At 35.5% G+C, this 14,240-nt stretch overlaps 1 protein-coding gene across 1 annotated transcript; it reads right to left on the reverse strand.

The window, feature by feature from the left end:
• Positions 1-899: 899 nt before the first annotated feature.
• Positions 900-12,378, reverse strand: LOC132127342 (cytosolic purine 5'-nucleotidase-like). The gene is made up of 18 exons (XM_059539157.1): positions 12,083-12,378; positions 10,177-10,250; positions 9,973-10,090; positions 8,161-8,256; positions 5,926-6,017; positions 5,789-5,846; positions 4,942-5,035; positions 4,186-4,239; positions 3,982-4,065; positions 3,812-3,853; positions 3,589-3,690; positions 2,913-2,979; positions 2,648-2,818; positions 2,509-2,560; positions 2,140-2,200; positions 1,800-1,976; positions 1,614-1,700; positions 900-1,450 (listed from the first exon to the last, which is right to left on the reverse strand). The coding sequence occupies exons 1-18, from the start codon at positions 12,118-12,120 to the stop codon at positions 1,367-1,369; spliced, it is 1,551 nt and encodes a 516-aa protein (XP_059395140.1). The 5' UTR covers positions 12,121-12,378; the 3' UTR covers positions 900-1,366.
• Between the last annotated feature and the right edge of the window lie 1,862 nt (positions 12,379-14,240).

Raw genomic sequence — 14,240 nt, forward strand, 5'->3', positions numbered from 1 at the left:
TAGATTCAGCCATGTAGGTGAAGACAGGCCAAATTAATGGAAAGCTTTGCCTGCGAGGTGAAAGCTAAGCAATAATAGATTAACAAACATATAGTTCTCACAACAAAATCACGATATTTTTTCATCTAATGCGTCACGTGCTATGTTTGTGTTTCCTGGCCGTTACAAAGTACAATGTGGGATTTACACACAGACCTGTATGTAAATTTGAAAAATGCGTTTTAAGTAAATAACACGCTAATCCTTGAGTTACACAGTATAATATATCTTTACATGGGCTGCTTTTATGATAATCAGTGTACGTATCGTACGTATCCAGGTTATCTTTGCTCTCTCTCAGGTTAAAATTGGTTTACACAACGGGGAAAAACACAAATTAGCGTGAGATCTTAATGTACGAACGCAGTAGCGGTACCTTATATTAGGCTATAAAAGAGGTGTTTACCCTTTTATACAAAGTCGAGATAAACAGTCAAATTTAACAATTATGCTCTAACAGAAGCTGATTATCATTAAAGGAAAGGCCTCCAGTCAAGTCGAGTGCACACATCTAGTCTTTGCCGCCATCTTACGGAGACTTTCCTGAAGATGTCCGTTTGTTGATTCATTTACACACGTCTCCGATTAAACGTTTTCCCCTCACTTAATCACCGGTTTTTATATAAATGTGCCATTTTAATACAGTTGCGTATCCTCTAGGGTCTATTTGTGAAATCAAACGGTTTTTGATTAGCTTTTAAAAGGCTCCCAATGCAGGAACCAACTACTTTAGTAAACGAACACGCGTTAGTCTTATGAGCTCAGTTAAATTGGAAATAAATGACAAGAGAAGAAGTCTAAAATAAAGCACTTTAATATTTCATTTCAATATGCTTATGAAAAATAGTAAATACATAAATAGCAGAACACAGAAACATTTTTAAAGTTACTATATGCATATATCCCTGCATTATTGTATAGGAATCAGTCACATGAGGAGATATGATAAACAAATGCAAAAAAAAACCCCTAATTTGGCCAATGAGACCTCAAAATCTTGCAAACCAGATGAATGCATTGATGTCTTTTACATGTAAAAGACTAAATACTTCAATACTTCTTAATTAAATACACAGAATATAAAAGTTTTATAAAATGGTTAAATAAAGATTTTACTCTTGCTTTACAAATAACAACACAAAAGCTTGGGATGTATCAATAACATCACAGAAAAAGTTCTGTTCAATCACAATCGTCGGCCAGAAGTGGAATATCACTCAAGCTAATAAATCAACCACACAATACACAGGAACTGAAACTGTAAAAGTGAAACATACACACTAAATAAAAAAGTTCATATTTACAGCAGTTCAGAAAAAATTAGTCCTCATGTCTCTGTCGATGTAGCTGGGTTATTTCGTGCACAATTATCATCTCGTCCACAGTCACTGCCGTCACACTCACACTGCCGCTGTGTGGGAAAGATGCAATGCAACATAAATCACTTTAATATTTAGAAAGATATCAATTTAAAACTAAACTTGGTAAAATAATAATTGATGCTTAGGTGTAATACATTAAGAATACATAAAAAAAGTCAAAATATATAAGGGAGTGATTAGAATGAAGAATGCCTTGATGCTGGTGGATCTGAGCATGTGCTCGGGCAGCTCTGGGATCTGCTCTTTCATCTGAGACTCCACTGCGGCCTCGTGTGGCAGCTGCAGATCCAAACAAAACATTCGCCTGTTCAGTTTGTTAAATATTAATAATTACTACAAACAATTAGATTCCAGTCTAGCTAGCCAGGACAAGCTTACCAAGACAAGAGGGGCTCTGAAGAGGAAGCTGAAGGGGTAGTTCAGGAGGTTGAGGCAGCAGGTTGAGTAAATATCAGCATAGCGCAGTAACTGACTGGCAAAGAGGGTTTTTGTGGAACCACAGCGTAAAAGACTGCCCATTTTCCCATAGCACAGATCCATGCCATACGTCACCATCTGAAACACAAACGAACAGCTTTAGAACAACAGTTCTGGCACTTTAAGAGATGGCTATAGTGTATAGACACAAAACTCTGCATGTGTTGCATGAAGAAGAACAAATCGGATGTGAAAACATGAAAACGTCACATCAACGTATGAGCTGATCCCCGGAGCTTACCTTTATCCTTTTCTGAATCGCACTGATATCTAGGCACTCTTGATTTCCACTGTCTAAATGCCTGATGGGACAGAACGAGAGTTCAGCTGAGACGTTCGTTTGATGTGTGTTTGTTTATGTGCATTTCAGGTATTTTCTGTCCATAAATACCAAAAAAAAGTTTGCAAACAGACAAAATACGTGAAAAATCTGGAAATATCAACATATTATAAAATGAAAGCCAATATGATATAATATATAATACATTTCCTATAATAAAAATAAAAAGGTAATTAATATCAACTAAAGAGCTGTGCTCTAGCGCCATCTATCGATCGTGTCAAGTATTGCACTCAGTGACATAACACTGTCATAACAAGTCATACTCACTGATATAATTCTGCGAGGAAGACGTCAAGATGTTTTAACTCCTCAAACATGCCTAGAAAAAGACAGACACAAGACAGTATTTTTATCCATTCTCTACCAATTAAGGGACTATTATTTAATTAGCTGAGCACAGACTCACTGGCTTTGTCGGCCCAAACGTGCAGCTCCTTCACAAGCTCAGGAACCACCAGGAATGTCTTCCAGCCTTGACATTTCTTTGACTTGAGGATATCGCCAAAGATGTGATCCCCCACATAGAGGATGTCTTTCCCCCTAACATCCAGCAAATCACACACAATATCAGACGATCCTAGGAAAAGGGTTGAACCAGGAGAACTGACATGAGCCAAAGGAGTGCCTTCATGCAAGCCAAGCGAACAGATCATGAGGAGAACGTGGAGTACCTCCTGAGTACACCGTCCCATGCTGAAGCTCTCCAGTGTATGTACCGATACGTAGCTTCCCCGTGTCCTACAACAGAAGGAGTCTCTGAAATACTTCTCTAAACTCAAAGAGACTCAATGTTTTAGGAAATAATACAGTGTACAATGATACTTATGTACCACCGTTCAGCTTTTGGGGTGGTTGTTTTTTAATTAAGGCTGTGTTTAGTTGATTAAAAATTCTGTATTATTGTTCAATATTATTTTAATTGAAAATAACAGCTTTTTATTTGAATATATTTTAACATGTAATTTATTCCTGTGATGTAAATCTGAATTTTCAGCATCATTACTTCAGTATAAAGTGTCACATGATCCTTCAGAAATCATTCTGATACGCTGATTTGATGAAGAAGAGTCACTTTTTAGTATTATTATTAATGTTATGAATAATTACACTGCTTCATATTTTTGTGGAAACTGTGCTGCACTATTTTGGATTCTTGATAATAGAAAGTAAAAAAAATAACAGCAAAAAAATGTTCTTGACAGGCTTCAGATTCAAATTCTCATTGTCATTAAATAATAATATACAATAGCTTTTTAACATTCAAAATGATCAAAAACCTGAATAAATGCTTTATTCCAAAGCGAGTAAAGCTTTCTCTGTATATAGCAGTGCACAACATGAACTCACCGTGTCTACCTGTCGTAACACTGTCCCCCCTGCGAAGAACATGGGCTTCCTCGTGTCCACCACCACCAGATCAAAGTAGGAGCGCCACGGTTTCTTGGGGTTCTAGACAACACGAGTCATTTCAGAATCTGAACATCTTTATGTGTGTGATCAAGCAGAGCCATAAGCAGTCAACACTAAACACTGGTGTTTGTCTCAGTTACAGAGTGATCATGCTGCTCACCCTAGAGCCAGACGGAAAGTCCAGTAAGTATTTCATTATTGCCTAATTTGAGAAAAGATATAATACAGTGTCATTCAAATGTGATTCTGAATAGTAATGATAGAGTGCAGTGATATGCAGCCTGTCAGTGGCAGTTTCAATTATTTCTCGGGGTCTGGCGCTCTCCTTACCTCGGTGTAATTGAAGTCGCTGTTGGTGGCCAGAAACACTTTGGCAAACTCTTTGATGCGGCTCAGTAACACGGGAAGACGTGGCTAGATAAAATATGTATATGAATGAGTCTTTTTAAGCCATATACAAATGCCTATAATCAATCATAGCAATAATAATGATTAACATACAGGATTTTCTCTCAAGAAAAAATGACCACTTACATCTTTAATCACATACTTGTCCAGGTTCTTCAGTGTTCTTTCCTTCAGAGTGCCCTATGGGACAAAAATAAGAATGACTGGTTAAAAACATCGTGTGAAACACACACATCGGATGGGATGATTACATTTTGCTCTTAAAGGCAGGGTCGGTCAGTTTTTGATTTGGTCAAAAACTTTTTTTTTGTTATGCTGGTTGTCTTTGCATCCCGATAACAATATATACGTTAAGTGGTCTAAATGTCATCTGTGGAGGGCACAAGACCATAAAATGTTCATCCAATCAAATCACTCAGTCTGAAGGCTACTATAAGCTGTCCTAACTGCCTATATAAATAAATAGTAAAAATATTGAGAAAATTGCCTTTACATTTGTCCAAATGAAGTTCTTAGCAATGCATATCACTAATAAAAAAATACGTTTTGATATATTTATGGTAGGAAATTTACAAAATATCTTCATGAAACATGATCTTTATTTAATGTCCAAATGATTGTTGGCATAAAAGAAAAATCAGTCATTTTGACCCATACAATGGTTGGCTGTTGCTACAAATATACCCCAGCAACCTCTGGTTTTGTGGTCCAGGGTCACATATAATGTTCTGGTTATCCTCTGCTCTGCTTGTTCCTTGGAGAGTGATTTGCACGGAGGGTGAGATCTTATGCTTTCAAAGCTAGCTTGTCATTGCTAGCCTCTAAATTCTTTCACAAGAGGGTTAGTAAAATCATACATTTAGTCAATATAACAATGGTTACTGTGTCATGAAGGTGATCCATGGCATCCCTCACGTCCTGAAACATGCTTCTGTGTGACATGAACAAGTCACCGTGTTTGAACCCTTTCTGGCAACTAAATGGGAGAGAAAGATCGTGGACACTTATTATATTTTAAGTTTCCAAATGAAAGCATCAGGGATAGCAGTGTTTTGCTAGGACTCAGCATGATCAAAATTTGTCTGGAAAAAAAAAACTGGTCATAATTTATTATATACCTCCTGTCATCATATTGATCATTTATACTTATTTATAGGGTGATCATTACGTGCCATTTTTACGGGACACATTCTGGCCAGGATTTCAATATTGCCTAAAATATCCATGTTTTGGCATTGTTTTCCTGTTTTCAAACTCGCTGAAGGTAATGATCTAAAAGTAGTTTGACCAGAAACATGCAGGCATTGTATATAATTGACCAATCGTGGCACATGAGAAGGCTGGATCTAACAGTCATATTTCAGGCTTCTGAGCAATGTTTATTTGTTCATCTCCCAATCATCACTGTATTACACTGCACTACATTTAGCAAAAAAAAACTATATATACACAAACACACAGTATGTGACTATTATTTTAAAAGATAATAATACTAAGATTTTTCTACGAGACTTAGACTTAGATTTAATCATATATATATATTCATGATTTGTGGCCTGCTAATGTGTTCTGGGTTTATTGATATCCCTAGCTGTAAGCATAAGCAAGATTAATAGTGATGCTAACTTTAGCAAACATAGCTAATTATGAATATCATCCATATGACTGAGAGACAGTGAAGCTGTAAAAAAGCCATAACTCTTGCAATCAAAAAGATTAATTGACTCACTTTTTATATCTGGTGCTTTTGGTGAAGAAGTCAACCAGGCACGCATAAAGATACGTCTCTGAGAGAAGGAGAGGGACAAATCTAGTTAACAAAAATCAGTGATCCTTTCACACATGCATGTAAAAGTGTCACTGTACCTGAGAGGTTAAAGAGTGTGTTGAGGACGTAGAAGCGGTCAGTGTCGTCTCTCTGGATGAACTTGTTTGGATAATACTCATCGACCTGTCCACTGCAAACAGACACATGTTAATGAGAATAACAGTAGGTAGATAAGCAAGCTTCCTGACACACCATATATATATATATATATATATATATATAATATATATATATATATATATATATATATATATATATATATATATATATATATATATATATATATATATATATATATATAGGAAAGTATGCTTTTAGTTTACTTTTCATGTACTTCTCAGAAATGGGCTTTTTGTACTCCTCATAAATGACATTTAAGTATACTTGACTTATACTTACAAAAAGTCTAAATATATTTGAGCTATACTCCTAGAATCTGTGTTTTTTTTTATTATTCTGTACAGAAGATGTGTAGTAGCGCACTCTACTGTGTAATCATGAAAACACAGATTATATAAAAAAGTGAAGAGGAAAAAAGAAACACCAGATACTAACACATGTAACACGATCATCTGACATGAAACAGCATCAAAACTGTAACGTTATGGAATAATAATAAATGAGCAACGAAGAGGTTATAATTACAGTCAAGCTTTGAGGTGTTGATTGACTCTGTCTACATTTTGATTATCATTCTGAATCTTTTTCTTGAGTCTTTTTTCTGATTTTTTGTTCTAAATGTTCTTTTTTTTATGAAACACATTAAAGTGTTTAAAATAGAATGCATGTAGCTAGAATAAAATGTTTTTGATTACAAGCAGATACTCTTCTTTCTTTGGATGTTTGGTATGTTCAGATATTCATATAACAAAATATATACAGATTAAAACCTAAATAGGGACATAGTAGTATATTTAAAGGATGATGTAAAGTTCACTTAAAACCTATGAGTATACTTGCAGTATAAAACTACTAAACTAGTAGTTTACTGAAAGTGTACAAAGTATTTAATTAGTAAACTATCAGTAAACCTATAAGTTCACTTTTAGTATAATTGCAGTACAAACTACAAACATAGAGGTAAACTAGTTGTGTACTCAAAGTTTGCTACTGTTATACTTTTATATACTAGAAAGTGGGCCAATTTAGTCCCAGGGAGTATTGAAACAGTACACTTACAAGTATACTACTAGAACACTGATATTTGTATACTTGCTACGTAAAGTATACTTAAAAATATACTTGAACTTTACTTAAGTATACTTAGTAAAATAAACTTGAAGTATACTTTTTCTTAAGGGTTATTATGCTGTCTTATACGCTCTGTGTGTGAGAAAACTAATAAAAATAAGATTTTTTTGTCCTGATGCCGCCACTGTTCTTAAATCTGTGTGAATATAAACATGTAAATATAGTTGTGTATATTAAAAGAAGTGCCAGAACTCAAATCCTGAAAGATGTAGGTGTAAAGCATAAGTGAATGGTCCAGTTATACCTCTATGTATAACTAGTTATACCTCTATTTACACTACCATTCAACAGTTTAAGTTTTAAGTTTTAATGTCTTTGCTCGCCAAAACTGCATGTCAAAAATACAGTAAAAATACTAATATTGTGAAATATTATTACAGATTAAAAGGTCTATTCTCTATTTGAATATATTTCAGAATGTAATTGTATTCCTGTGATGTCAAAGCTGTATTTTCAGCATCATTACTCCAGTCTTCAGTGTCACATGACAGAGCATTAACTAATTCATTTCCAGCTCTTCTCAACTTCTGATTATTTAACTGTTGTCAAAATGGTGTCAAACCAGCTTTTCACAAAACAGGTTTCGTTTTCTCATGAAAACAGATCTTAATAGGGCACACACACATCTGTCTAGGAGTTTCCCTCTTTGTTTGCAATTAAATCAACACATCCAAAAGAACTCGTTTCCAACTATGGCAATTATGTGAGCACAGCTGTAAACGTGTATTGTTATGAAAAAGCACTGACTCATTTTTAATTAAAAATCTGGTTCAAAAAACTGGTCTGAATGATTTGTCCAGGAACCAGAGTGATTGAGATATTAAGTTTCAGCTAACTATTGCTATAATAAGACATTGAGTGCATTAACTTGTGATATTAAAGACTTAATGCCTCGCTCGGCTGTGCTAGTCTCTCTTGATCAGTTTTTAACAGTTCTTGACCCCGCTGCTTCTTCACACTGGGTTTGTTGCCTTTCAACCGTGAGCAAACTCTCACTCAGTGCACCACTGACCCTCACTCACCCTCTCAGGTACTCAAAGCCGTGAGTGCACAACAGGATGTTTCCATTGGAGTCGATTTTCAACAGGTTCCCGTACCTGGTATCGTACACCAGACCTCTGGAGAGAAGAGGAGAAAGAGAGAACGTTTGAAAGGACCAGCGTCTGGGAGCAGGCAGACAAGCCAATCATTTATAGTAAAACATGGCTCTCAGAGGAGTTCAGACAAGAGTTCATTCATATTTATATTTTCCCCCAGCAGTATCATTGAGCAGACAGTCTGCGTTTGGTATTCAGCCCGTTTTAATGATGACCTCAAGCGACCTTCTGCTTTATGAGACCCTTGAGACGGTGAAATGCAGGATGTTTCTATTTGTATGGTTGCTCACAAAGTCTCTCATGAATGGTTTATAATAGACTCAAAAGTAACTACAAACTAATTTCCAAATGAATATGAGGTAGACTTAAGATCTGAAACTAAAGAAATCGGTTCATCCTAGAATTATGTGTACAACTGTTCAAATGTTTGGGATCAGAATTTTCTTTTTTTAATTGAGACTTTTATTCAGCAAGGATGCTATAATTGATCGAACATAACAGTAAACATAACAGATCCATTTCAGATAAATACTGTTCTTTTGACCTTTCTATTAACCAAATTATCCTGAAAAAAGGATAATAAAATCGTATGACGTTTTCCACAAAAATAAGTTATTTTAAATACATAAAAAATATATAATAATAATAATTTATAGACCCCAAACTTTTGAAGGGCAAGACAAAAGAAATAAACTTCTGTCCAAATAAAATCAAAACTAATCCTTTAACTTCTTAATACACATTTCTAGTTCATAAATGCACATTATTCCATTTTAAAATTCCTTGAGTTTACAGTTTTATCAAAATTTAAATAACTTTCTCCATTTCTAAAACAACTTTATTTCACAAGCTCCTCCCTTCTGTTTAACTCCCAACACATGCTTATTTTCCAAAAATCCAATCAATTCCTGATAAAAGTGATTGGATTTTGAGTTATAATTGGTATTTCACATTGACTTTAAATACGTTCCTGTTACTGTAGCATTACCGTAAGGTACAAAAGACAAAAGCTACATCTATATGTACTATATTGACCCCAAAACAGTACATATTAGTACCTCAATGGTACATATACATACTATAAAAGTAGATACATTATACTTATTAGTACCTTTCGAAAGGGTACCACAGTTTTGTACCTTTTTTTCTGAAGGACTATAGATTCCCATTACCTACATTTGGAATTCACAGCATTATTCTTTACTTTTGCTAATGTTGTTTAAATTAACATTTTTGTGATGCACTGTTGTCCTTGAATTCAATCAAATCACAGTGTTTTGTGATGCAAAATACTTTTAATGGCCAAAATTAAAACTCAGCCTCCACTTGTTTCAACCCTGCATGAGTTTTTTATTCTGTCGAACACAAAATATTGTATCTTGAAGAATGTTGATGACCAAACATCTGACGGTAGCCCACGACTTGCATCGTCTTTTACATACTATGAAACTCAATGGCTACTGTCAACAGTATGATTACACCCACATTCTTCAAAACGTCTTCTTTTATGCTCAACAGAAGAGAGAAACTCAGACAAGTTTGGAATAACCTGACAGACACAATTTTCAGTTTTGGGTGAACTGCTCCTTTAACCGGATTATGGATAATAGGAAACAATGTGCATGTAAACATAGTCAGTGTTGTGCGGACACACACAGCAAGCCTCAAAAGTCTAAACCATGAGCTCACAGACCCCGATATAGCCTAATCCAGAGCCTGTAAGGGAGCAGCACTTACCGCGTGGGGAAGGTGGGGTCGTACGTGTAGCCCAGCAGCTCGTGTGGATATCCGACTGACACCATCCTGTCCCTGAGCAGCTCAAAGCCCAGACTCTCATACTCTGGAGACTTATACACTGTCCAAAACAAGAGAGAGGCTGTGAACGAAGCACTTCACACAAAGGCTGACAGCTTTTCCCAACGGCGATATAAACGCTTTTACCTGCCAGAGTGTAATCCATGTCGAAGCCATAGCACTTGATGTTTTCAAGCGTCAAACTCCGGTTCACAAACACCCTGAAGGGAAAGGTTGTTTCTGTTACTTTGATGGGTAGGTCAACTCTACCTTTCTCACAGTTAATGATTTGCTTTTATCCACAGTTAACTTACAATGCATTCGCGTTATAATCAAACCGACAGTGCTGTAATTGCCATGCTATATCAGCTGATCTACAGGAACACATTATAACTGAGCCTATAAGTGTTTGTATTCAAACATGTGCAGTGTTTATCGCACAGTCCTATGTATCACGTCAGCACAGTTTAGGTCTCTTCTTATCAGGTCCCTCACATATGACATCAGTCCAGCTGGTGTGAGGTAACTGCTGCTTAAAAGACGTAAAGACTCTTTTTGGCTTTCGCCTATCAAGTTTTTATATTGAGGGTGGGAAGTACAGACTAAGAAATCAAAAAATAGTAAGACAATGCAATTTGATTGAACCCAAAGATATTTTAAATGCACCTCAACAAATTAATACTGAATATGCGAGAAAAAAAAACAGAGAGAGGAAAAAAAAACGTTCAATATTTTGCATGAGAACTGTAAAAAAAAAATTTATTAATTTGTTATGGTGACTCAGGGTTCAGCTGAAGGTCTAAAGCTGGTCATGTCATTAGTCATCAACTTTCTTGTCATTGTATTTCATTGATTAATCATTCAGAAATCAAAATTACATTTACTTATTCATTAGTGTTCCACAGAAGACCTGAAGTCATACAGATTGAGCATAAAATGAGATAAAATGACTTTTGGGTGATCTATTAAGTGAGTCTATGTCCAAGGCCTTGATGATGACCAAACCCAGTTAATTATCTAAAACAGATGTGTGACTGGTCATCTACGACTAACAATTCAAACTATTCACAAAGAGCAGGAACACTCAGTCTTTTATCTCTAAATAGATAAGAGTATAATCAAACAAACAGGACGCAGTTAATGAATTAATGAATAAACAAGTAAATAAATAACACTTTATCTTACATTGTCTTTGTTATATGTTACATGTGTAACACTATGAGTAAATTATAAGTAGGCTAAATACAATCAATCAACCCTAAACCGAACCCTAAACTACGTACATGCTGGGTAACACCTTAGTATAGGGAACAATTCTCATTATTAACTACTCGCTTATTAGCATACCTATTAATAACATATTAGCTGTTTATATGCACTTTTTAACCACATGATGTGACAATATTGTACATCCCTAATCCTACCCCATAACTAAACTTAATAACTACCTTACTAACTAATAATAAGCAGCAGATTAGTAGCTCACTGAGGCAAAAGTCGTACTTTATGGTTTGTTAATAGTGAGAATTGGACTTTAAAATAAAGTGTGACCACATAGGCTACTGTTGATTAATATTGATCAGTATACACTGTAAGGCCGTAAAATATATAAATTCCTTTAAAATGAAGCAGTTATTGTTTTATGAATGATTCATGGTCTTGTTATTGTTTGAAAGAGGTTACATTTTGTTTAGATATTAATATCAGGGACACTGGTCCAGATGAATGTGAAAGTCATTCATAGGCAAAAAACCTAAAGTCTGTCAGTGGAACTATTATCAACTTATTGATATCAATCGATATGAAATACAACTGTGATAAACAGAGGCTTAACTGAGTCTGATATTATAAATAAAACTGAATGAAGACACTTGCTAAAAATAACTGCACAGAAGATAGAAAACTGGTACCTGAGTTGGCTAGTCTAGCAAAAATAATGTAAATAACAACTAACTGAATCTATGAGGAAATACCTGCAAACTAAGAGCTGTGTTCCTGTAGTTCTTTGTTCGCTGTGTGAGTGTGTACATGTGTAAATGCTCCCGGTCATTACCTCTGATGCAGCTCTTTCTTGGCGGCGCGCGGCTCCATCGCGAGACTGCGCTCTCAGAGTCACTCTGTTATCACCAGCAGTGTGAAGCCGTCACCAAACTCCTCTGTGCGCTTTAAATCGTACCATGATGTTGACATCACCAGTGTGAGTTTCCCTTGGGTTTGGCTTGTAAACAGGAACCCTATGTACGTAATTTGGGCGTATGTGGAATGCACGCGAACGTGAGTGTAGTTTGATGTCGCCAGGCGGCAGATTGTGTTATCAGGGCGCCGCACGCGCTCGCCCCGCGACGACGCATAGGTCCCGTTCAGCGCCCAAACTCTTGACAGGCGACACTGCCGAGCTCACCACATTCATGAGCATTTACAATTAACCTCGCATCAATAATTCATTTAGCACTGCCTTCCTCCCTTCATTCATTCACGAGGAGAGAGAGTATGTCCCGAACACCGGGGCAAGTTCTCACTGTGGCTCTACCTCAGTAACTAGCAGCGACAAAAGTTGCAAACGCATACATTTTATTATTAGCTATTATGATGTTATTTTTATTTTACTAAGACTACAACAGTCCAGTGGCAGGTTCACCTCAAAATGAAACTTTTAGCAGTACTTTTTAGTTTAAGATTACATTTTATGAGCTTAATTTGATGAAAATTCTGTTTTTACATTTTCATTTAGCTTTAATTTATTTTTATATCAGTTTTAGTAATTGTAGTACTTGAATTACTTGAATTGAAGTTTTCACCTAATATTTGAATTTTATTTTATATTTCTACAAAACATATTAAAATTGTGCTTTTGTTTGTGTGTGTGTGTGTGTGTGTGTGTGTGTGTGTGTGTGTGTTCATGCAATGGTAGTCATTTGGTTGATCATAAAAAAAAATAATAATAATTTAAAATATATTTTTTTGTATTCATTAGAAGAAAGAAGTCTTCCATTTTTAATGGGTGTTAGTTTTTGAGTGGATAATGTGATATGTAATTTGAGAATAGACAATCTAAATAAGACCACAGGAACAACATTTTTAACATCTTTAAAACATTTACTGTATTTGAATAAAAAAAAAATAAAACAGCCACTTAGTAATTTTCTGAGCAATTTTGGTAAGCTTTATAAATTTGATTTACGAGAGATGCCACATTACATAGTCATTTGGTTGAGTTCAATAATTAATTTAATAACTTTATTATGTGGTAAGAAGTCAACACACCTCTGAGGATTCAATAGATACTCAAGCCTTACTAATCACTCTACAGAGTCATCCAGAAACAGTGTCAATAAAGTCATTGCACCACAGCCGCTGTATCAGGCCAAACCTGAATCGGTGTCCCTTGGCATGACAAAGTACAAATATATTGATTCAACATTCAGCTCGCCTCTAATTGAAATTGGATTTTGAGTTTACAAATGGGATGTGGCTTACAGTTTAACACACTCAATGTCACCAACAGAATAACCAAACAGACCACAGACTGCAGCCATCAAAACAGAGACAAATATTGGGTGTAAAATGACTTTCCATTGGTCAGCTTCTGATTAGACTACATGACTGTTTCTGAACTGGTGCTAAAGCTTGGTACATATGGTGGTCGGGATGTTGTTTATGTGTATTGAGCTCAGTTTGGACTGTAGTGAGCGTCTGCGTTTCTGGTGCATTCTCATAAAAGTCACCTGTGATTTCCAGAACAGTTTTATTCTTTGTCTCAGGCATGTGGAACCACATGAAAACACCAGAAAAAGAAGCAGAACACAAAAAATATGAGGAAGCAGAAATAATCCAAATGCTCCTGCAAAGGATAAATACATCCAAAAGGACTAACTGACTGTGAATAAGGCATGTTTCAATGGTGCGTTCTTTAAACTTGTCATCTTAGACTTATACTGCCCCCTAGTGGTGTTTTCAGATTCCTATGTAGAGATGCACATAATAAGACATGTGTTGCATAAGAGGAGTAACCAAATAAAACGTGTAGTATTCATTTGATCATGTAATCTCAAAAGCCTCCATAAAGAGACCTAAATTATGATAAATTATATGCAACAGTTCAAAAAACAAGTTAATACTGAGCGAGTTACAATTTAGACATAATATTGACGTTTTTTTTCTGTTCTGCCACCTAAAGTAGTTTAAAAAGCAGCACACAGCAGTGTTTAGTT

Source organism: Carassius carassius, chromosome 45, assembly GCF_963082965.1.
Source record: "Carassius carassius chromosome 45, fCarCar2.1, whole genome shotgun sequence".
Taxonomy (NCBI): domain Eukaryota; kingdom Metazoa; phylum Chordata; class Actinopteri; order Cypriniformes; family Cyprinidae; genus Carassius; species Carassius carassius.

Excerpts from the sequence above, each read along its gene's own strand:
- LOC132127342 (XM_059539157.1), bottom strand. The coding sequence starts at position 12,120 with ATGGAGCCGCGCGCCGCCAAGAAAGAGCTGCATCAGAG. Across the intron at positions 6,018-8,160 it reads GGCTTTGAGTACCTGAGAGG|TGGACAGGTCGATGAGTATT; the intron begins GTGAGTGAGGGT and ends GTCTGTTTGCAG. Across the intron at positions 4,066-4,185 it reads ACAAGTATGTGATTAAAGAT|CCACGTCTTCCCGTGTTACT; the intron begins GTAAGTGGTCAT and ends TATTTTATCTAG.